Source organism: Cynocephalus volans, chromosome 3, assembly GCF_027409185.1.
Source record: "Cynocephalus volans isolate mCynVol1 chromosome 3, mCynVol1.pri, whole genome shotgun sequence".
Lineage (NCBI taxonomy): Eukaryota > Metazoa > Chordata > Mammalia > Dermoptera > Cynocephalidae > Cynocephalus > Cynocephalus volans.
In genome coordinates, this window is record NC_084462.1 from 24194248 (window position 1) to 24217989 (window position 23742).

Genomic DNA, 23742 nt, shown 5'->3' on the forward strand with positions numbered 1-23742 from the left:
CCAGTCAACATGTCTGCCCTGAAGCTAAGCCAGCCATGAGACCCAATAGGTGGGACTGATTCAAGCAGCTGAAAGGCAAAGCCAAAGTCTCCCAGAAGAAATTCCACCTGTGGGCAGCAGTTGTAGCTTGAGCCTGAGAGTTCCAGCCTGCCCTTCCCGGTGGCCTGACTATGGATTCCGGACTTGTCTTACCTAGCAGCCCCCACCATCGACAGAACCACTTCCTTGCAATAAATCTCTTAATCTAAATGTGCTACTGGTGGAAAACACTGCAGGCAGAACTCTAACCTTATGGTACATCAGAGAAATTGTACTAGAGAGAAACCATATAAATTTGAGTGTGGAAAAGCCTTTCAGAAGTGCTCTTGGCTTTCTCAACATAGGTGGATACACACTGGAGAGCAACCCTATTCCTGTAATCAGTGTGAGAAAACCTTTCATCTTAGCACAGATCTCACCAAATGTCAGTGATTCCACACTGGAGAGAGACCTTATGAATGCAGTCACTGTGGAAAAACCTTCAATCAGAAATTGAGTCTGACCACACATCAGAAGATGCAGATGGGGGGAAAACCTTATAAATGCGTTCATTGTGGGAGAACTTTCTATCAGCAATCATGTCTTACACATCAGAGGATCCATGCTGGAGAGAAACCTTATAAGTGCAATGTCTATGAGAAAGCCTTCCTCTGAAGTTCAAACCTTATCACACACCAAAATGTCCGCAAGAGAGGACTGGAAGTGGTATTTCATGTTTCTGGCTAAATATTCTTATCTTGATTCCTGCCTGTCCAGGCAAGGATAATTTTGTGATTCCCTGCTTTTGCTTCTGGTATCCTTTTGTTTGGGATGTTCTTCCCTCTTTTCCTGTTTGGTGAAATCCTATTCACATTTGTCAAGGACCAAGTCTATCAAAGCCCTTCCAATCCATGCAGGTCTTTCCGTGTCAGAATGGGGCCTCCATTTCTATCTTAGCTTCCACTATCAGACCAAGCTAAAGACCTGCTTTCCCAAAGTGTTATTCCCTAATTGCCCTCTAGCCTCAAAAACTTCACACAGGATTATTTGCAAATTCTTAAGTCTAGGCATTTCCTTGAGGTTTTCTCTCCCCAGTGAAATTGTAAAACTTCTTGGTAGGTGGGGTGGCCAGTTAGCTCAGTTGATTAGAACAGATCCCTGATCCCTGTACCCTATCTGTACTGGCCAGCTACAATTAAAAAAAAAAAACAAAACTGCTTGATAGGAAACTATACTTTATACTTCTGCTTCCCGTTGTACCCTCTGGCACAGACTAGGCTCTATTTTTAATACATGCTTGCTGTAACCAGCTGTGCATATTACAATCCACTGCTAGAAAACCCAGAGCTCACCACTAAGCCCTAGACCTGAGTGTCCTCATTTGCAAAACGGAGGGGTTTGGACTTAATGAAGTCAAAGTTCTCTTCCAGCTCTGGCATCCTGGGGTCTTTAAAGCCTCTTAAGTCCTAGTTGGTAGGAGACCTGAGTTCCCAGATAACACGCCTCAATGGCCATCTTGTCCCACCCTCAGTTGATGCTTTTTGCAGCACCCTTGTCCTCTTGAACTCCCCAGACCCCTGAAAGGAGACCTTTGTGTAATTACACTGCAGTAAAAGATATGTGGGACGACACAAAATGAGACAAAATGCTAGAAAGTGCAGATTTATGAGCTGTCTCTGAAAGCAGATCCCACCGCTCTGACAGACCTTTAGATTCTCTCTAAATCTCTGGCCTTTAACATTTCAGTTTAGTTATCACCCCAGTCTCCATTTTTATTCTAAGCTGTTGGCATTTGGCCATATTTTGTTTCAACACAGGGCATTTCTGTCATCATGAAGCCCAGGATCTAAGAATAGAATGTAGGTCTTTCTGGAGTTTTGCTTTTCCTGCTCTTTCGAAGACCTGAGCATCTAGGAAAATCTTGCAGACCAGCACATGAACGATGGCCCCAGGATCGTAATCTCGTTGAGAACAGGAACCATGTCTTATTCAACCTGTATCTTCAGCCCCCACCTCAGGGTTACGCCATAGACATTTGGTTAATAAAATGACTGTGTGTATCTGTGCAAGTGTGTGTACTCATCCCTGTTTGGTTAGCTGTGTAAACAGGTTAAACATGACTCTCTGCCTTTCCCTGACACAAAGTCAGGCACATAGTATATATTTAATAAATGTTTACTTACCTGGGTGAGATTAACTACTTATTTCTGCACTTATCTTTCATCAGGCAGAAGGAAAGTTCTCACTCATGGTTTTGTATTCTACCTATCCATGTTCTCAACTGAGCTTTAATTCCATTTCCTCAAGAAAGCCTTTTGTGACCACCAAGTGCCTCACCCCTTCCCAGGCAGGACATAAGCTTGCTTTCCTCTTAATCCCCCCATTTTATTTGGAGAGAGAGAGTACAGCGCTGTGATTAAGAGCCCATGCTCTGGACCCAGACTGCCTGGGTTTGAATCTCTGCTCCACTACTTATGAGCTCTGCAATGTCGGGCAAGTTACTTAACCACTCTGTGCCTCAGTTTTCTCATCTGTAAAACAAGGATATTAATAGGACTAACACCACATATGATCACTGTGAAGACAATACATGTTGTGAAGACAATACATGTTGTGAAGACAAGTTAGAACGCTGCCTGGCATGTGAGTAAGCAATTAGTAAAGATCATTATGAATATTATTGTATTATTATCAACACAGGCCTGTCTCCCATTACACCACAGCCTCCTTCAGTGCAGGAACCATGGTTGATCTTTGTATTTCCTACAAGCTCTTACTCACCGAACTGTTGTTGAAGAGCGTCAAGGGTCACTGAGAAGAGACGGGTATTTGAGGAGGGGGCTGGGGCTCCCCCTGGTGGTCTGGGGATAGTGTGAGAAGGTAGATGTAGCCTGGACTTTAGGCACCAAATGTGTCTGAATCTCATGCACTAGTTACTGTGCGCCTGGTGAATTCCCCTCCCCTCCTCTCCCTCCTTTCCTTCCTTCCTTCCTGAAGAAAGGAAATAAAAATGGGGGCAAGAATAATAGTACCCACCTCATGGAATTATGAAGATTAAATGAGTTAACCTATAAAGTGCTACTTTTCATTACTTTTTAATCTTTTTCTTAATAATATTTTTTTCTGATTATGAAATTAATATATATGATAGAAAAATGTGAAAATGTAGGGGGAAAGCCCATCACAGTGAGGGAATCAGAGGTACAAATACTAAGTAACAGATAGGGGGTAAGCACAATAATGAGAGGGTATACCAGGCACAGAGGCCACTCGGGGCAGACGATTCACTTGGTGGGGGTGGAAGGTGACCTGCACAGAGGCCTGGGGAGGCTCCACAGAAAAGGTGAAGCTTACAACGAGATTTCGAATAGGAGTTGGTTTGGAGTTGGTTGGGTGGACAGGAGGGGAGGGCGTTCAGGAAGAAGGAAAAGCATGTGCAAAGGCAAAGAGGCAGTACACAGCATTTGGGTCCCTGTGACTGTGTCTCACTCTGCAGCGCTCCAGGGTAAGGTGTGTGGGAGGGGAAGTACTGAGAGGTAAGAGCAGGGAGCAGGCAGGGATGGGAAATGAAAAGCCCAGTGTGTCATGATAAAGAATGTGGACTTTGACCTAGGGGGTTAGACAGGCCACTGAAAGGTTTTGAGGTGGTGTCAACCAATTTGTATTTTAGGGAGATAACTCATTTGCACAAGTCTGAAGAGTGGATTGAGGGAAAAGAATGCAGCAGAGACCTGCTGTAAGGTTGGTGCCAAAGTCCTGGAACAAGTTAAGAATGGCCTAGGCCAGCACAGGAGCCACAGGAATGAGGAAGCAAGAATTGGATAGATACTGATTGACAAGCTGTAGGGGTGAGGAGATGGAGAGAAACATACATCCAGAACAATTCCCACGTTTCTAGCTTGGCTGACTGGGAAGTTGGTGTCAGCAACCAAATCAGGAAATACACAAGAGAAAAGACGCTTGTGTAGGAAAATAGTAAGAATCCTTTGTCATTCCTGGAAAAACCACTCTGTTGACCGTATTTATCTCTGTATGCAGAAAGTAGTCCATGTAAGATTTTACACATTTCACAATCTTCAGTTCTCCATTGCTGACATATTTAAAACAATGCACCTAACTGGGCTTTCCTTTATTTTTTTGAAGTGGAAAGAATTTAAACTCTATAAGAAATTTACAAAAAAAAAAAAAAAGTTGGAGAGCTTTTAAAAGCAATCTTTTCACTAAAAAGAAACAATTCATTAAGATGCTCTTCTCCACCCATCATGGTGTACACTTCTGTTACCTGAAATGTACAGGTAAAACCGGGCTTTGCCCCTAGTTGGAAATTTATCACATAATATCCTTTCTCATAATCATTTGAATTGATCTCAAAGAACAGGCATGATTTGGGATGCAGGGAGGTGTTAGGAATGAAATTCTTTTTGCTGTGTCAAAAATGTCCCTGGGGGCTGGCGGGTTAGCTCAGCTAGTTAGAGTGCGAGGTTGATAACACTAAGGTTGAGGGTTTGGATCCCCATACAGGCCAGCCACCAAAACAAACCAAAACAATGTCCTTGGAAATCTCTTTCATCCCTCTTATTTTATAGATGATTACACTGTTTCTTGAGAAGGCAAAACTAGAAACTAACAGTGGAGTTCATAAGGAGGTAGAATTCAGCTCAATTTAATATCCAGCAATTAGAACACCCAGCAATGGAACTGCCTGTTTTTGCCCTGTGCAACCAGGCACCTCTCATCCCCGATGATGCTGTAACAGAGAACAGACAGGCTTTTCTCAGGGATACTGCTGACAGTGTCTATACCAGGCAGGTTAAACAAGATGGTTCCTAAGGCCCTCTTTGACTCTGATTTTTATTGACTGGACGTGCAGGAGGAGGACACGGGAACACTGTGTGTGAACAAACTCATGGACATGAATGGGGGATGTGTATGGAGCCTTGATATCATTTTGTTATTTAACGTGTGAAGAGGAGCAGTAAGAGACAAGGCTACAGAGATGTGTAGAGACCAGCTCAAGGACTGCCTGGACTTTTATTCTACAAGAAGGAAAAGATTATTGAAATTTTTTGATAAAGGAGGGATAAGATTGGCATAGTGCTTCAGGGAGATTGACAGAAAATAGAGGTATTAATCCATTAGGAAACCACTTACATAATCCAGGGGAGAAGTAAAAGAACCTGACCTCTAGGATTAGCAGCAATGGAAATGAATAGGAGGAAAAACTATGAAGGAGTCTGCAGAATCATAATCGACAGGACCGTTGCCTGGATGAGGTTTACCCTTCTTCACACATGCTCCCCACCTCACACCCAAGCCATCCAGGCCATGTGATCTGGCCTCCCACCAAGTAGAGCAACTGGGGGAGGTCTTCCATTCTCTGATCTCATTGTCATATCGCAGTGAGCAAGTTCAATTGTTTCCTTTTCTGTAAGATGGGGATAATGCTAACACTTGCCTAAAACAGGCTGTTGTGAGGATTAATATATGAAATATGTTGATATATCATCAAATTTTTGAAAACCACTTGGAAAAGGTCCAGGCAAGCCTGGCACAGAGTATATGCCATGTGTCAACTACTCCTACCGTCACTTGGAAATTCCACCTCCTCCACGACCCCAACTCTGAAACTTCTCTTCTGACAATCTCCATCTTCCCACTCCATGCTTGCTCTATCTCCCTAGGACTTGACACTGGTTAGATGTAAAAGAGCACAAAGAAAACTCATCAATTTTGACCCTGAGAGGTTTACAGAGATTTTGGGCGGTTTGGGGCGGAGGGGGGGAGGCAATAAATGGAAAAGATGTATCTGCTTTGAAACATAATTTGAAATTGTAAAACATCCCAAGTGTAAATGCTCTGAGTCTACTGAAGACCTAAGACTGGAGCTTGGGAGAGAGATCAGTACCATACACGCAGATTTATTTGTGTGGAGATGACACCTAGTTGAAACCTTGGGAATAATCGGGTTTCAAGGATAATGGCATAGAAAGAGGAGAGACAGACTGATACCACGACTGAACATTCAGTGACCAGTTGGGGATGGAGAAAAGAATCATCATCGTTGGAAATAGGAATGATCTGTAGCAGAATCAGGTGAGGTAAATGGTATAGTAGCTTTAGAGTTATTTTTAAAAACAAGCATTTTTCATTCAGTGACTCTGATCAGTCTCAGGCCCCACTCACACACTCTTAAGGAGTCAGTCACAAGGTCCTTTTAGAGGGGTTTTGGTCTCAGTGCTTCAATATGTGAGCAAAGAAGGGGCTGATCCTCCCTGTTTAGTGGCCATTCATCCCCTAGCATTCTTACCTGTTCACACTGGACCTTTCCCAGAACTCCACAACATGAGCCTCCACGTAAGTGGCCATGCTCAGGCTTCCCCCAAGCTGCCCTGCCTGGAACCTCCTCTCCTTTACCACATATAGCCTATCTTTTAAGACCCAGCTCAAGTTTATATCCTTCCAGAAATTTTCTCTATCCCATTATTATTTCCTCCTTCTCGGTGTATATTTTTAGACTCTATCCCCAGAAATGATTATACAAGTCTGATTTGGGCATCAGAAACCTGCATTACTAACAAGCAGCCTAGTGATTCTAATGTATAGTTCATGGTCAACACTTTGAGAAACAAAGTCCATCTGCAAGTATGTGGCAAATCTTAGAGAAGAGCCAAAATAATCAGTTTCATTAAAGTTCTGTAAAATTAAAAACATATATTAGGTGGTCAATCTCAATATACAATCTGAAATTTTTCAGAGGTCAGAGTTTGACATTTTCTCAATTTCTCCATCAGATTTACATCCTAGCCTTCTCCAGGGCTGTTAACATCCACCTATAAATAGCCAAACCAAGAAATCTAAATTTGCCCATTGCTACTCAACAACCAAGTACTCTCGCCAGAGACCCCATACCCAATACCTTTCTAGTTTTGTTTGCTGTCAGTTGTTTTGAGTATTGTAGCATACAGAATGGTCTGCAGCTCATAAAATCCTAAAAGTGGGTATTAAGGTGGGAGTGACTGTGTAAATGATTTGAGACAGTGTGTAGTAGTATCTAGGGAGAAATGATGGAGCCTCGAGGGAAAGAGAAGTCTCATGTTTGACTAGAAGAGAAACGGTTGTCTATAAAAAATTTTTAAAGGTAAATTTTCTAATTCCATTTATAATCACTAGTATGTTAACTGAAATAAATTTGGTCCCTGCACAAAAACACACTCGATCTCTCTTCTGAAAAACTATTGTTTAATAGTGCACTTCATTTATGCTACGGGATGAGCAGGGTTGGGGAAACACAATGGAAGGATGTCCCTTCAGCTGGAAAAACTCAGGGAGCTCCATCCCAACCCAGCAAGGAGCCCTGCTGCCAGGCTCAGGCCACAGCCTTCCTTCTCTGGGCTCTGCTCTTTTATTTGCATTAATTCTTGGCTGCTGGAGCGTCAGAAGTGGAGTCAGGAGCAGTCCAGCTGCTGGGGCCAGATGTCAGAGGTGATAGAGGGCAGGGCAAGCTGGCTGAGTGAGCTCTTTGAAAACATCCTTAGTAACTAAAGGTTTGGATTAAATCACTTTTCATCACAGGAGTGGGAACAGAAGAGGGAGAGAGAAGGGCAGGAATCAGAGGCCAATGCTATAGGCTTCTGATCCTCTCCCTCAGGTTACTCGCTGATTAGATGGATTTCCCAGTCAGCCCCTTTACAACAGGGGAGGACCAGGAGTCTGCTACAATATTGTCAGGCTGCTCTTGGAAATGTGGTCTTGCTGCTCCAAGAGCCCTAAAGGATAGTCATCAGAGAAAACCTTTTTGGGGTCTTTCCTCCCTGCTTCCCTCAGCACCAAATTCCCATAATTAATGAAATCATAAAACAACACATTTCTTATCAAAACTTAAAGCTGGATTAGGAATAGTGGCTTTGAAACTTGTACAGCTTCCATTTCCCCTTCCTAACAAATAACAGGACACAGAACATTCTTTCCACTACCTTCTGTGCTGACTATACTGACTCCAACTAGAGGAAACCTTGGAATTTTGTTCCTACTGCGCTTCCACCCCAACCTTGGAAAGAAAGGCTCTTCTGGTGTGAGAAAAATGGTTTAGTGCAAACTCCCTTCCCAAATGGTGTGAACGGTCCCAGAGCTTCCTTCTACTCCCAGCACTTAATCTGCTGCTTGCATCATATCTGAAGGCTGGAATCACTCCTGAGAAAATTCACTAAGTTGCTGATCAATGTGCCAGGCTGATTTGCCCAACTTGCCCCATTCTCTAAAGTGAAGATTCAAGCTGGAAGGGACACACCCTAAGTTGTTCACAAATAGTAAGGCAAAAGCCCTTGAAACTCAGGGAAAATGAGGAAAACAGATGTGTGGCTCTTTCATGTAGACTCTCTGATATTTACTTCAGTAGGAACGCTGAGGGAACTTCTGTTCACACCCACCACATTCACAGGCTTTTCTCCAGTGTGAATTCTTTGATGGCGAACAAGAGCTGAACTATACCTGAAGGCTTTCCCACACTCACTACATTCATAGGGATTCTCCCCCGTGTGGATTCTTTGATGCTGAATAAGGCCTGAACTATAGGTAAACTTCCCTCCACATTCCATACATTCATAGGGCTTCTCTCCAGTGTGGATTCTCTGGTGCTGATAGAGGTGTGAGCTCTGGCTGAAGGCCTTTCCACACTCATTACATTCATAGGGTTTTTCTCCAGTGTGGATTCTCTGATGATGAATAAGGGTGGAGCTCCTACTGAAGGCCTTCCCACATTCGTTACAAGCATAGGGTTTCTCGCCAGTGTGGATTCTCTGATGGTGAGTAAGGGTGGAGCTCCAGCTAAAGGTTTTTCCACACTCATTACATTCATAAGGTTTCTCCCCAGTGTGGATCCTCCGATGTAGAATGAGAGCAGAGCTGCAACTGAAGGTCTTCCCACAATCATTACATTCATAAGGCTTCTCCCCAGTGTGGATTCTCTGATGCTGAATAAGATGTGAGCTCTGGCTGAAGGCCTTCCCACACTCACTACATTCATAGGGTTTTTCCCCAGTGTGGATTCTCTGATGTTGAATAAGGTCTGAAGTTCGATTAAAGCTCTTGCTACATTCATCACACTTATGAGGTCTGTCTCCCATAGGAAGTCTCTGATGTGAAATGAGGTTAGAACTCACAGTGAAGCTGTTCCCAAAATCATTATATTTCTCGCTTCTCTCACCCATGGGGGTTAGCTTTTCCTCAACTGCCACTTGACCAAAATCTTGCATCTTTCTATTCAGTCTTTCTCCAGAGGAGTTCCCCAGCTGCCTCTTTAGACTGACTTCACGTTCATAGGTTTCTTCAAACTTAAGACCCTGAGAAATATCCTTTTGGAATCTTCCCAATAGCATCCCATGTGATCCTGTATCTTCAGAAATTTCTTGATCATTTTCAGTTCTGGTCTCACCATCTGGCACAATAAAAAATGCAAATGTCACTTGTTTCTTGTAGAAGAAAGAATAAAAATCAGAGGACAAGATAATCACGTGACTAATATTTATAGTGCAAAAAACACATGTCTCTTACATGCCTGCAAAGAGGCCTGCCTTGTGTGTGTGTGTAGCCAAGACAAAATAAGATAACTGGGCTAAAGGAACAGGGAAGGAGAAAGGCATGAAGAAAAATCAAGGAGAAAAGAGCTGAAAGTACAGAGAAAGCTGAGTATGTAAGGAGGGGAAGGTGAATCAGGCAGAGATTCAGGGAACCGAAATGAACACAGGAAGGACATACTGCTTAACAAAGTCACAGTCTTCAGAGAGGTCAGAGACTGTAGGTGTAACTGGGGAGATGGTGACTGCAAGAACAGTTTTAGAATGTCAGGGGAGAGCAAATACAAGAAAGTGAACTAGACAGTTAATGAGAAAAGCGGAGAAGGGTGATGAGAAACAGCAGCAGAGCTAAAAGAGCAGGAAGGGTGAGGATGGCAGTGACCCCGTACCCCCATGAGAATAACAATCATGTCATGCCACATGTGCCACACCCATGGAAACAGGCAAGACAGAGTTCAGTCCACCTCTGGGCCCACGGCCTAGAAGGCTGTGCTTGTATGTGAGGCTATGCAAACGATCTGTGTTTGACTTCTCTGTTTTCACTACTTCGGAGTTTCTCAAGGGAACTTCAGGCAGAAAGGATAAGTGTAAAGGGTCCAGACAGTTAGCATTTTTAGTTTATCAATATTTTTTAAAGTAAAGACAGGGCATTGAGTGTTAGGGAAAGAAACAGCTGTTTCTCCCTCACCTGAACAGGTACCTCTCAGGACCTCTCTGTTCTCAGTTCCCTTCAAACCCAGGACCTCAGCTCATCCTCTCCCTCCAGCTGAGAGATTGTGTCAGGATTCAGAAATGGGAATCCTGCTCATGGGGAGAGACATGGGACAAGGAGATTTATCCTGTTCATACTGAGTGGTCCCAGAGCTCAATCTCAAACCCAGGATCTGCAGGGGACAGAAAGAAAATGCACAGGGAGGTCTCGAATGAGAGTTAGAAAGACTCCCTGCTTGGGAAAATGTTTTCACTAAAAGTGGGGTGAGAGTCAAGGAATTAACAGTCCACATCATAAAGGTTAAGAAGCTAATTTCTCCTTAAAACAAGTTTAAATTTCCACAAGAGCAGCAGGTCCTAAACAAATAAACAGGTCCCTAGAGGTAACCCAACAGAGAAGAGAAGAGGTAAACAGAGTCCCAGAATGTTCACTTGAGCACAGAGTAGAACCTCATGTGTTCAGGGATCCCAACACACTAGTGCTTCAGAAAAGTCTCTGGATTAAATATTAACTCCTAAGAATAACATGGAAAAAGTACCAGATTTACAGTTAAAAGACTGGGATTTGACTTTTGCCACTCACCAGCTCTACGAACATGGACAAGGCATATGAAATCTCTGACCTTACTTTCCTCACCTATTAAATGAGGACGGCACTAGCTACCTCAATTACTGTGTTACTGTGAGGATTAAATGAGAGAACATATAGGAAAACTCTTTATAAACTACAAATTATTGTACAAACATGAGTTATGGTTATTTTTGTTGTTAGAATTTTATAAGACTAAGTCAATCCTTAACTGTTTTCAGTGACGAGATTGTTACTAGCAAGCAAGGAAGCAAAGGAACACCAGGGAGTTTTGTGGGGAAGGTGTAACTCCCTACCCAGTGAGAACACGTTCCCATAATTCTCCAGCATCACATCCCTGTAGAGGTCCCTTTGAGCAGGTTCCAAACGCTTCCACTCCTTCCGGATGAAGTACACAGCCACATCCTCAAATGTCACCAACTCCTGAAACAATACATTCTTGCATGTAATTTCAGAGTGAGGGATGGGACTAGCTGCACCAAAAAAGTAACTCTTGATGGGGCTAAATAATGCACAATCAGGAAGTGAGGAAAGGAGGGCAGGGAGGAGAGACAAGAGAGAAAGACAGAAGGTAAAGGTGCATTATTTGACAGGAAAGGACCATGGTCCTGATGGAGGGAATCAGGGTTCAGGGCACTGAGTGAGATATTGCTGCCAAAAGATGTCCACAAAATGGGAAGGAAAAGGATGAAGGAAACCACAGCTCACCTGGGACTTGGCCTTTAGGAGTGCAGCTGCCAACACCTCATCCCCTAGGCTGTCCTTGTCGGAAAAGGCAGGAACTTTTGAAGAAGGAAGAGCTGAAGGACAATAAAAGGGCTAAGGAGTGAGTCTATCTGCTCTCTGGCCTCCCAACCCGATGACTGCCCAATCCACAGAAAGCTCACGCACTGCTGAGACATCCTAGGACCCACTCCCTCTTACATTCTAAGTTTGCTTCCTTAGCAGCTACTAAAGGTACATAACAGAGGCACATTCAACGTGGGTCCATCCTGCCTGAGGAGAGATGGCCAAGGTCCTGTTAAATCTTGGCCTCCAATCCACCCCAGTCCCTTCCCTTCTCTCCAGTCACTCCTCTCTTAGTGAAACTGCCCAATCCTATCTTTAGTGATTACTGTATCCTTGTCCACTCTCCCAAGCCTGGCCAGGAACAGGCTATCTTGCTCATATCCCTGCCATCATCCTTCCACATCTCTGAACTCGAACTCTTGTGTGAAGTTCTTAGACCAGAGGAAAACTAGCAGCTTCACCCCAGCCCTGACTGAATTCCTAATACCCACAGCTCTTCTCCTTTTTCTCTATCCCCTGATCAAATCTATATGCTACTGATGTTTCCTGTTTCTGTGTTTAATCACATATCTTTTTCTGTAATTCTTAAGTTGACAGATTTGTCTCTTAGAGACTCTAGACCACTAGAGATACTAGATCTGTTGAATCACCCAGACCAAAAAGGCCTTAAATGCTTTTTCCAGAAAAGCACAGGAACACCCATTAAGACTGAAATTGGTTCCAATCAGTGGCAGTCTATGAAAGCAAAATATACTTTAGTGGCTTCCTATCTATTTTATTCTTTTGCCTGTGACCTACAAAAGGATTCCCAAGAGCCTCTTCCAAGAGCAAGCTCTTAAAGAGCACAAACTATGACTGTGAAGTCAGCTGTTACAGAGTGCCTAAAAAAATGGAATTCAGTGATTGTTGTAGTTTTCTTAATCTGCCCTTCAAAAATACCTCAGTCATAAAATCTACCAAGCTGTCCATTAATTATTGGTTTCAGTCAGCCTTCCCCTCGAGGCTGTGAGGTGCTGAATGTCTACTAGTTAGCCTAGCATCCGGTGAATGAGACATTTCAATAGATGACTGCGGAATGACTGAATAAAAGAATGAATGCATCACTGTTCCTCACCACTCTCAAGCAGGGCCTGAGGTTCCTGAGATACATGATCAGCCTGAGTTTCCATGGGTAGGCTTAGATGCTCTGGCCTCTGAGCTATCCGCAGACTCAGCAGGAAGCAGGTTTTGAATGAGAATGAGGAAGCACTGGAAGAGCAAAAGACAATTCAAAAAAACCTCCTGAACACAAAAAGAGGGGACTTAGCATTTCAATTAGTACCCAAGAACAGTGAGAGGCAACACAGCAAGTGGGACTAGCTTTTAGATTCTAGTGAATGTGTACACCTATTCCCTGTCATGAAACTACCATAAGGACCACAAAAAGGGACAAAGTTTCTCAACAATATCCCACCTTTGGCTCCCCCTGCACACTTAAGAGTGATAAATAACAACAAAAAGTGGGTGTATATATTCACCAGGATAAAAGAACTAGCCCAGGTGCTGTGTCTCCTCTCACTGAGAAGGTAGCAAACTTCTTTTATCTCCCTTTTTTCATAAGACATTTCCTTGGATCAGAATGTAAGTCCCTGAAGCACAGACCAATATTTTTTTAAAAACATACAATTATTACTCTGTTTTTATCCCTACTAAAGTCTCCACTCCCCAGCTGCTACCATAGTTAAGAGTTCTCTGTGGCTCTAGTGGATTAAATGTAGTATTAGTACTTAGACTAAGGTTTGGATCTCAAGTAGAAGTTTCTACTTCACACTTGAATAATGTGGCAAGATCAATACATCTAGAATAGGTCCAGCAGCCACCAAAGAATCCTTACACCTACGTAAGAGCCTGAGGAAAAAGACCCCTGGATTATATCTGTCTCCCTCTATTTATTCATTTGCTCATATAACAAACATTTGTTGAGTCCCAACTATATTGCAAGCACTACTAAAGCAGTAAAAAAAATCAGGAATGCAAAACATATTTCCTTCATCATTACAGACTGTTACATTCACATAAGGCATAAAAGGGGAAGGGGCCCTGAAAGTCACTTGAAAGTTCAGAGAACTCTAGTCTTTGGGCAACAAAGGTGTACAAAATGCCGAATAGCAATGCTGTTACGTGGTGGAAAGCACAGAATTGGACATGAGCCAGGCCCACTGGCAACCAAGGTGACACACCCTCTTGCCACCATCACCCTCCCAGCAAGGTCCCTTCAACTCTGTCTCAGAGCAAGCTGTCTTTTTATCTTATCAGCCACCTTTACAATTTCCATGACTGTTTACGGGCAGACATCCCCAACAAGTCAGCTGTCAGTACAAACTCTCCTTAGAAAAGCAGGTCAAAAGCTCTGACTCCAGAGAAAAAGGCAACGCTCCCTCCTCACGGCTGGGTTAAGCAAAGCTGGAACTCAAAGGCATACTGTTGAGAACAAGCCCCCAGTGTTTGGATCAGTAAACAATGTTTCTCATAGAAATAAACTCTCCATTGTGCCCCAAAGCTTCAGGTCCAGGCAGGGCCCTTCCCCTGCTCTGCAGCCATCCCCACTCCCTGGAGTGCTCCTGGGGACTGAGAAAGACGATCTGGCAGTGAGAGCAAGCAGTGGAACGCTTTACCTGCTGGATTCTTTCCTTCCTTCTTTGTAGTTAGTCCCTACAAGGCCAAAGTAGCAATTATTGGGAATTTGGCAGCCTCTGTTCCAATTCCTGAGAATTGTGACTTCAGGTGATGCTAATGCTGTATAATTAAAAAAAAGAAAAAGAAGAAAGAATTTAGACTATTCATGTAGTTAGAGAGCAGTGTTCTAACACCAAAGTCAAGGGTTAGGATCCCCTACAGGCCAGCCACCAAAAAAAGAGAGAGAGAGAGCGAGCATATTCTTGTAAACTTAATTTCTAATCTAGATAGAGATAAAAAAAAATACACTAATAAATACTGATTACAATTGGCATTTGCGTTGCACCCTGGAGAGAGTTGAAAAGGAACTCAAGATTCTCCAGGTCAGCCTCCACCCAGTGTAATAAAAGCCTTCTCAAGTTCCTAAGGTCTGTCAGCTACCTTGCTAGACACTCTCAACTACTTCAGCAGGGAGTCTGCTCCATCGCTGCACAGCTTAGCCATCAGAGGGAAGCTAAAATCTATCCCCTAGGAGCTTCACATCACGGAGACCTATGGAGCTTCAGTGACAGAATCTTCTTCACACGACTGTCCATCAAACATCTGAAACCAAATGATGCCCTCTCCACAAACGTCTCTTCTAAAGGAACAAATAGCTTTAGCAGTTCCTCTAATTATTCCATACATTTCAGGTTCATCATCCTGCTATCCTCTCGTGGAGTTCACAGACGCCCTTCGGAGCGCAAATACCGGAATGGGATCAATCCCGCTTCTAAAGCAGATCAAATTACAGATTCAGTAAAACTGAAAATGGGAGCCAGGACCGGTTGTATCACTCCCTGAAAAAGGCTCGATTCAGTGGGTTCCAACGGGATTATTCCGGAATCCGTGCACTCCCTCCCAGCCCTAGTTCCAACTGCATACACTTGGCAGAACTCGGCATTCTCTGGTCCTCAGACCCAGCTAAGTAAAAATAAATATTTTCTCCTGCCAACGGGCGCGAATAACTGTGTTACTATCAAATAAAAGAGTCTGTTAGAGTCGCTGTCATCGGCTGTTTTCAAAGAGAGGGACGCCTCTACAGCTACACTGGAACTTTTAAATGCTCGGGCTGGGCGCTGTTTTAAGTCACAAAACCAGAACAGGAGCTCCTTTCCTCCTCCCAACGCAGGGTCCCGCTGAGGAAGGGGAGCGTCCCAGGTAAGCGGAGTCGGCGACCGGCTGCGGGGGCGGTGGGGCGCCTCCCCGCACCCTGCTTTGGGCGGGCCTGAGGTCCCCGCGGGCCGCAGTGGCACCGACACCACCCCCTGCCCCAGCGACCACAGCCTCCGTCTCACCGCGAGTCCCGGGGACGGCCGGACTCACCCTGAGGGCAGGGACGTGAGACTTAGGTGGCCGGACACGGACCAGGCCCGGTTGGACCCTGTCACAGACCCACACACCGGGGACAGAACAAAGAACGGAAGTTTCCTCCGTTTCGCTTCCGGGTCGATCTTTTCACCACTCACCCCACCCCCGTGCCCCCAACGCCCACTTGTTATCTCTAGGAAAATGGGAGGTCTTCGCCTCTCGGCGGCTCGCTGACTCAGGGCCGCTGACGTTCGGCCAGCGCGGAGGGCCCGTGCGCTGACGCGGCCCTCGGTGGCATTTCGCCCCTGCCGGGCCGGCTGGCTGCGCCCCCTGCTGACCGGGCCGCGTCGGGACGCCGCGCAGGGGTGCGAGCGGCTGGCCACCGTCCTCCTCCTCAGGGCGCATGTCCGGGCGCGGCCGGCCGGTGGCTCACTCGGGAGAGTGTGGTGCTGACAACACCAAGGCCACGGGTTCAGATCCCTACATAGGGATGGCCGGTTGGCTCATTGGGAGAGCATGTTGCTAACGACACCAAGGGTTAAGATCCCCTTACTGGTCATCTTTAAAAATAAATAAAAAATAAATAATAAAAAAAAAAAGATCAGTGGGAAACCCAAGCTGCAACTTCTCTGGGTCAAAGTGACCCCGTGTGGCAAAAGAAGACGTGTACTTGAGTAGCTGCTAGACCTCCGACAACATGAAGACACCGCCCATGTCATGTTTTCTGTCCTGCATTCTATAAAACATAGTAAACGTTGCACTACGTTAAAGCCTATTGTGTCTTGTGAGTTTGAGTGCTGTTTTGAACTGGTTACCACCACCGTACCGGTGCAGCACCTCAGACCGCATGCAGCCTGCAACCCAGAATTCTTGGTTATCTCCCCCCAAACCTGCTCTTCTCTTCATCTTTCCCATCTCTTTGAAAAGTAACATCCTCTTCCCAATTGCTCAGGTCTAAAATCTAGGACTCAGTCTTGACTTCTTCCTTTTCCTCCCTCCTCACACAGAACCCACCAGCAAGTTCTGTTATCTCCTGCTGGAATGTATGACAAATCCGTTCACTCCTCTACAGCTCCACCATCATCTCTCCCCTGGAACCACACGGCCTCTTCACTGAGCTCTCTGCATCCACTGTCAGGGAGGAAAAACTTTTCCTCTAATCTCTTAGATTCATTGATTGGGAGCCTATTAATCAAACGGACAAAAGACAGATTAGCAAGAGAAAAGACAGATTTTTATTTCTGTACACATGGGCAAGTTCACAGAAAAATGTGACTCAAAGAGGCAGCTAGAATTTGGGGCGTATATATCATCTCGATAAGGAAAGGCGGGGGAAAGGGCATTTACTAGGAAAACAAGTTACTTTTAGAAAAGATAAATGGGCCCTTAGAAAAATAGATGGGAGATATGATAGTTTTGTGACAATGTATATTTAGATGATTACTTGTAGTAGTCAATCTTCCATGGCGGTGAAACTCCCAGGGAGGGGATTTATGCCCACTGAATTCTTTTGGGAAGCTCTGCTTTTACGCAAATAAGGGGAGTTCAGAAAAAGCCTCCTCCTGCATCTGTTGATTCTCAAAGGTCTGCAACTAGAAATAATCCTTATGCCACTGTGGCACGTTCTGGATCCCTTTACCATGTTAAATAAAATTTATGGGAAGCATTGATTTTAAACTGAGCTCCTGCTCTAGGCCCCAACAGACCAACCCAAAATGATAAGGTTCCACATCACCAAGCCAAAACCTAAGCTGTTTATCTGGCCTTCCAAGAAACCAGGAGAGAGATGACAACCAAATCCCATTAAGCCAACAAGATTCCCCATTAAGAAAGTAACATTAAAACAGCTAATCTGCTTTTTGTTTCATTGTTTCTGCTTTCTTCAGCCTTCTCTGCCTATAAAACCTACCCTCTCTGCTGAGGTCATTGGACTTCTTTCTGGATGCTGCCCAGTTCATGAATCACTAATAAAAACCAATTAGTTTCCCAATGCCCTTGGAATAAATTCCAAACTCCTTATGCTGGCTCATGTGGACTTATAAGATTTGACCCCACTCACCTCTCTGATCTGGTCTCCTACCCCCTCCTCTTTGTCTACCCCACCCCAGCTCATTGTTCTTTCTTCTGCCCTCAAACATGACAAGCTCTTCTACCTAAGGGCCTTTGTGCTGGCTGTTCCCTCTGCCTGGAACTTCCTCTCCCGGGATCATGGTATAGTTGGCTACTTCCTGTTGGTGTTTAGATCTTAGCTTAAATGCCACCTCCTCATAGAGGGCTTTTCTGACCACCTCATCTTGTGTAGTCCCTTCACCCAGACAATTTCTATCAGATCACCCTGTATTTTTTTTTTCTTCATAGTACTTATTACAGCCTGAAATTATTTTGTGTACCCATCTACTATTTTTCTTTTTTTCAGTATTCCACCTCTCTCGGCCCCCACTAGCATCCCTGAGATCAGGGACATTGACTGTCTTACTTAACCTCTGTATCCCCCAGAATCTAGTACACAGCCTGACATTTAGTGGGCCTTCAATAAGTACTGGTCAATGAATGAACAAGTGGACGAATGAATTTTTGTGTAACTTTTTGTTTACCTCCAATGTACACTAAAAAAATAATGCCTGCCTAAGTTACCCTAAAAGAGACTTTAAAAACACCTTTGTTTTCATTTTCTTTTTCTTGAGCAAGAGAGGTGCAACTTGGGGACAGAAAATTCCCATGAATTACTGGTCTTGTTCAGAAGGCCCTGGGGTAGTCTCCCCTAGTTGTGTAAATGTGGGCTCCCTTTGTCCTGCAGTTGAGCAAAAGCCCTCTGATCCTACCGAGTTGGTTGCTAGGGAGGAAGTGAACTAGCTCCCTGCCCGCCTCCTGAGATGGTTCTAAGTTAGGGAGACCTATCAGGTAAACCATGGTTCAGTGGCAGGAAAGGGCTTGGGCCTTAAAATAAGCTTAGGAGAGCTAGAGAAAAGCAGGACTATAGGGAAAGGAGAAAGAGGAAGCAAGATTCCCTGAGGTGGCAAACACTGGAACTGATCCTCTCTAGGCCTCCTGGGCCAGTAGGAACCCTGGGCAGGGTGTGTGCATGTAAGAACTGTAAGGGCTGGCCCTGAGATCTGTAACACTTGGGGGGCTCAGGCCCATTGCCAGCTGTTTTGGCACTATTAAAATTCAGGGTTAGATAATTCCTTTTTGCAGAGGACAGTCCTGAGCATTGTAGGATGTTCAGCAGCATCTTTGGTCTCTACCTACTGGATGCCAATAGCACCCATTCCCAGATGTGACAACCAAAAATGTCTCTAGGAGACGGGAGCCAACCAGGGCTGCATTGGAGATGGATGGTGACAGTTCTACAACAGATGCTTCTCAACTAGGAATTTCCACAGACTACATTGGAGGAAGTCATTATGTTATACAGCCTCATGATGATACTGAAGACAGCATGAATGATCATGAAGACACAAATGGCTCAAAAGAAAGTTTCAGAGGACAAGATATATATCTTCCAATTGCCAATGTGGCTAGGATAATGAAAAACGCCATACCTCAAACGGGAAAGATTGCAAAAGATGCCAAAGAATGTGTTCAAGAATGTGTAAGTGAGTTTATCAGCTTTATAACATCTGAAGCAAGTGAAAGATACCATCGAGAGAAACAGAAGACAATCAATGGAGAGGATATTCTCTTTGCTATGTCTACCCTAGGCTTTGACAGTTATGTGGAACCTCTGAAATTATACCTTCAGAAATTCAGAGAAGCTATGAAAGGAGAGAAAGGAATTGGTGGAGCAGTCACAGCTACAGATGGATTAAGTGAAGAGCTTACGGAGAAGGCATTTACTAACCAGTTACCAGCTGGCTTAATAACTGCAGATGGTCAACAACAAAATGTTATGGTTTACACAACATTATATCAACAGATTTCTGGTGTTCAACAAATTCAGTTTTCATGATCTGAAGAATGATGGAATGGGGAATGTACAGAAGCGAGAGTCTGTATGATTATGGAACAGAGACATTAGAAGGAAATGACTGGTGAAAAGATGTCTCTTTGCATATTAAATAGCTGTAATGAAGCTTCCCAATGCTTGACTAATTGAGGTGTTAATTCTGACTTGAGAATCTTTTTCATGAATGATTTTAAAGAGAATTTTGGATTTTAAAGGTATTAAAATATTTTTGTTTTGTACAAGAGTTTGTTGCTCTGTATGACTCCTGTATGCATTGTATACTGCAATTTTTTACTGTCAGAGATTTGTAGACAGTTTCTTACTTTCATATTGAATCATGTTACTTTTGTAATTCAAGTAAGCAGCTGGGTTAATTCATGATGTTTGCCCTTTTAATAAAATATAAGGGTAGAGTTCATTTGGAATGCAAGTTGCCTTTATTATAAATTTGAGTTTGTCTTGGTTATATAATTTTGCATGATAACCTAGCTACATTTTTAGCATTTACTGTATTTATTAAAATTAATTTTTTTGGTAAAGTATTCACAGCTTAAGCAGCACCATTTTTTTAAAAATGTAAATGAATAATTGTGAATGCAGAAGCACATATTATCTGCCCTATTAAACTTGGTGCCCATTAACAGTGTTTACACTGTTCATTGTGCCTGTTAACGTAGTTTTAGTTATTGGGGCTTTTACATTATTATGAGTGTTGGAATTCATTTAAGTTTAATGTAGTCCTAGTGCTCTTGAAATGGCACCCGTTTCATTGGGTATGTGATTTTTTCAAAGCATATCTTCAAGCACTATAGTATCCTCTTCCGAAAGAGAAATTTTATAGTCTAATGGCAAATGTCCTCATTTTACCTTTTTTAATTGAAATGCCAAGTTTCCTGTTATACTATGAGAACCAAGAAACGTTGGACATCATTGTGTGTACAGACCTTTTTTACGGGTGAGTGAATGAAATAGAGAATAGAGTGAGTGCTGTCAATGGTGTTAAATAGAAACTGCCAACTTCTAGTGTGCTGTCTTGATCTTTGCAATAAACTAAACTTAGAAAATGTAACTGTAAAAAACAACAACAACAACAAAAAAAAAACCAAAAATGTCTCCAGACATTACCAAATGTCTTCTGAAGAACAAAATTGCCCCCAGTTAAGAACCACTGAGTGCGGGTGAAAAGCTCTCTCCCTGAGCGTGGTGTAGGATGGCTGCTGTTTTAGTCCTTTTGTGTAGCTATAACAGAAATACCCGAGACTGGGTAATTTATAAAGGAAAGAGATTTATTTGGCTTACGATTCTGGGACAGCTGCATCTGGCACGGGCCATAGGCTGCTTCTACTCGTGGCGGAAAGTGGCAGGGAGCCAGCGGGTACAAGCAGATCACATGGCGAGAGGAAGCAAGAGAGAAAAGAGGTGCCAGGGTCTTTTAAACAACAAGCTCTCACGGGAACTAATAGAGAGAGAACTCACTCATTTATCCCTCCTCCCCCAGGGAGAGCATTAATCCATTCATGAGGGATCTGCCCCCATGACTCAATCAGTTTCCAACACTGCCACATTGGAGATCAAATTTCCACATGAGTTTTGGAGGGGACAACACATCCAAACTCCATCATTCCGCCCCTGGCCTCCCAAAACTCATGTCTCTCTCACATACAAAATACAATCATTCCCTGCCGATAGACTCCAGGAACAGCACAGGGGACAAAGTGAAAAGTTAAATGATCCTACTCAAACTAACAAAAACACACTATATCATTCTTATTATTACTATGGAAACAACATGTTCTTGGTAAATCAAGTGAAACTGTGGGAATGGGGAAAACAAAGAAATCTGTAACTGGTTAATGATCAAATAACTGTAAACACCACTGCACTGGGACCCACCACCTCCTTGGGGGATGTGGATAGAAATCCAACATAATAACTCATTCCACACGTACAAAAGCATGACCACAGCCACAATGGGTCCATGCGCACATCACTAACAAGAAAGATTAATAATGAAATTAAATCGAACCAACCCATACCAGGAACATGCATCAAAAACACCTTTAGTACTGACAATGCCCTAAAAATGAAGCAGTTAATTTTGATGTATTTTAACATGTCCCTTGAGAAACTCCAAGGAATTTCCCAAAGCCATACTAAGCCAAAAGTTTAGGCTGTTTAATTCTGGGAAGCCTTGTCAATCAAGCAACCAAAGGTGAACAAACAAGAAATTCCATGGAGCCTGCCACACACGCGGGACCCCATTGTAGCCTGCAGGATGGCTCTTGACAGCTAAATTGGCCCCAGGTGTGGCTGGACCTGCAGCTTTGGAAAATACAAACCGGAAGTCTTGGCGGTGTCCACCTGGTGTTAGGTCTGCAGGCTCACAAAATGCCAGAGCTGGGAAGGCTTGGGAACCTCCACCCAGATTTCAAAATGTGTATGGAAAAGTCTGGGGGCCCAGGAAGAGATCTGTCGCAGGGATGGAGTCACCACAGACAGCCTTCCTTAGAGCAATGCCGAGCAGAAATGTGGGGTCAGAGTTGCAGCAGAGAAACCCCAACAGCGCCACGCCTAGTGGAGTCGTGAGAGTGTACAGCCATGGGGACCCCAGACCTGTGGAGCTACCAGAGTGGAACACCAGCCTGGGAGAGGTGAAGTGTGGCCTGAGACCAGGAAAGCCATAGGTGCGGAGCTGCCCAAGGACTTGGGGACCCAACCCCCACACCAGTGTGCAGAGGCAGTCGAACATGGAATCAAGGTACCTGATTCACCAGCCTTGAGATTTAAAGCCTGCCCTGATGGGTTTCAGACTTGTTTGGGACCTGTTTTTCCTTTCTTCTGGCCTATTCCTCCCTTTTGGAATGGAAATGTATACCCAATGTCTGTTCCACCATTGTATCTTGGCAGTAGATAAATTTGGTTTTGTTTTTCAGGTTCATAGCTGGAAGGACTTTTGCTTTTGATCTCAGATGAGACTTTGGACTTGGGACTTTTAGTTGGTGCTGGAACAAGCTAAGACTTTTGGGACTGTTGGGATAGAATGATTGTATTTTGTATGTGAGAGGAACATGAGTTTTGGGAGGCCAGGGGTGGAATGATGGAGTTTGGATGTGTTGTCCCCTCCAAAACTCATGTGGAAATTTGATCTCCAATGTGGCAGTGTTGGAAACTGATTGAGTCATGGGGGCAGATCCCTCATGAATGGATTAATGCTCTCCCTGGGGGAGGAGGGATAAATGAGTGAGTTCTCTCTCTATTAGTTCCCGTGAGAGCTTGTTGTTTAAAAGACCCTGGCACCTCTTTTCTCTCTTGCTTCCTCTCGCCATGTGATCTGCTTGTACTCGCCCGCTGCCTGCCACTTTCCACCATGAGTAGAAGCAGCCTATGGCCCATGCCAGATGCAGCTGTCCCAGAATCATAAGCCAAATAAATCTCTTTCCTTTATAAATTACCCAGTCTCAGGTATTTCTGTTAGAGCAACACAAAACAGACTAATACAGCTGCCTTCCCTCAGAGAATGTTGAGGCTGGGGACAGGCGCCTTCTCACCAGAGGCAGCTGCTGGATCTGGTCACCAGCTTCTACAACCACACCCCAAGCATGGCTTTGAGAATAAGGTTGCTGCTCATGCAGTTTCTGCCTCCTTTGGGAGAGATTCAACTTCGTTCCTCAGCTGCCTTACCCAACACTGCAACCCCATGCCTAAGGGACAACTGACATGGAATCTACCCCACCTCCACCACTCCAGGGGGGAGTTGGACTACTCCTGGTCTAGTACTCTGGTTGTAGGAAAAGCTTATCCCGTCTGGCTGGGAGCTGTCTGGACTGAGTGACAGGCTGAGGAAGGAGCCACTACCCTGAGGGCAGACTCTGCACCAAGCCTGCACCAAGACCAGCTCAGCGGCAAGGACCTTCAGCCTGTGCTCGGGACTCCCCACCATTAAAGCCAGTTTCTTCCCATTCCACTGGGCTCTTCCCATCCAATAACCCAATATAGGACCAAAGAGGACTCAGGACATGTGTCTAAGTACTCAGGGTTCCTGGATGTAGAGAGGGAGGATGCTGAAGCTACGGACAGGGACAGACGGGACATCTGGTAGTCCTTCTGTCACC

At 44.3% G+C, this 23742-nt stretch overlaps 2 protein-coding genes across 3 annotated transcripts; one reads left to right on the top strand and one right to left on the bottom strand.

Moving 5' to 3' along the window:
* Positions 1-7240: 7240 nt before the first annotated feature.
* ZNF3 (zinc finger protein 3) lies at positions 7241-15788 on the bottom strand. Of its 2 annotated transcripts, XM_063088370.1 has the most exons (6): positions 15700-15788; positions 14334-14454; positions 12794-12927; positions 11599-11690; positions 11187-11313; positions 7241-9451 (listed from the first exon to the last, which is right to left on the bottom strand). In XM_063088370.1, exons 3-6 carry the CDS (start codon positions 12846-12848, stop codon positions 8382-8384), a joined length of 1344 nt encoding a protein of 447 aa, XP_062944440.1. In that variant the 5' UTR covers positions 12849-12927; positions 14334-14454; positions 15700-15788; the 3' UTR covers positions 7241-8381. The 2 variants fall into 2 exon arrangements, with proteins under 2 accessions (XP_062944440.1, XP_062944441.1); XM_063088371.1 differs by lacking the exons at positions 11187-11313; positions 11599-11690; positions 12794-12927; positions 14334-14454; positions 15700-15788 and adding an exon at positions 10279-10365.
* A 3201-nt stretch (positions 15789-18989) lies between these two features.
* Positions 18990-19685, top strand: LOC134373668 (nuclear transcription factor Y subunit beta-like). Its single transcript, XM_063091644.1, has one exon. The coding sequence runs from the start codon at positions 19016-19018 to the stop codon at positions 19631-19633; it is 618 nt and encodes a 205-aa protein (XP_062947714.1). The 5' UTR covers positions 18990-19015; the 3' UTR covers positions 19634-19685.
* Positions 19686-23742: the final 4057 nt, after the last annotated feature.

Bases quoted from the DNA above. Each gene is read 5' to 3' on its own strand.
- ZNF3 (XM_063088370.1), bottom strand. From the start codon at position 12,848: ATGGAAACTCAGGCTGATCATGTATCTCAGGAACCTCAGGCCCTGCTT. The intron at 11,691-12,793 runs GTGAGGAACAGT...ATTGTCCTTCAG, and splicing joins TCAGGCCCTGCTTGAGAGTG to CTCTTCCTTCTTCAAAAGTT. The intron at 9,452-11,186 runs GTAGGGAGTTAC...TTATTGTGCCAG, and splicing joins TGGGAACGTGTTCTCACTGG to ATGGTGAGACCAGAACTGAA.
- LOC134373668 (XM_063091644.1), top strand. From the start codon at position 19,016: ATGGATGGTGACAGTTCTACAACAGATGCTTCTCAACTAGGAATTTCC.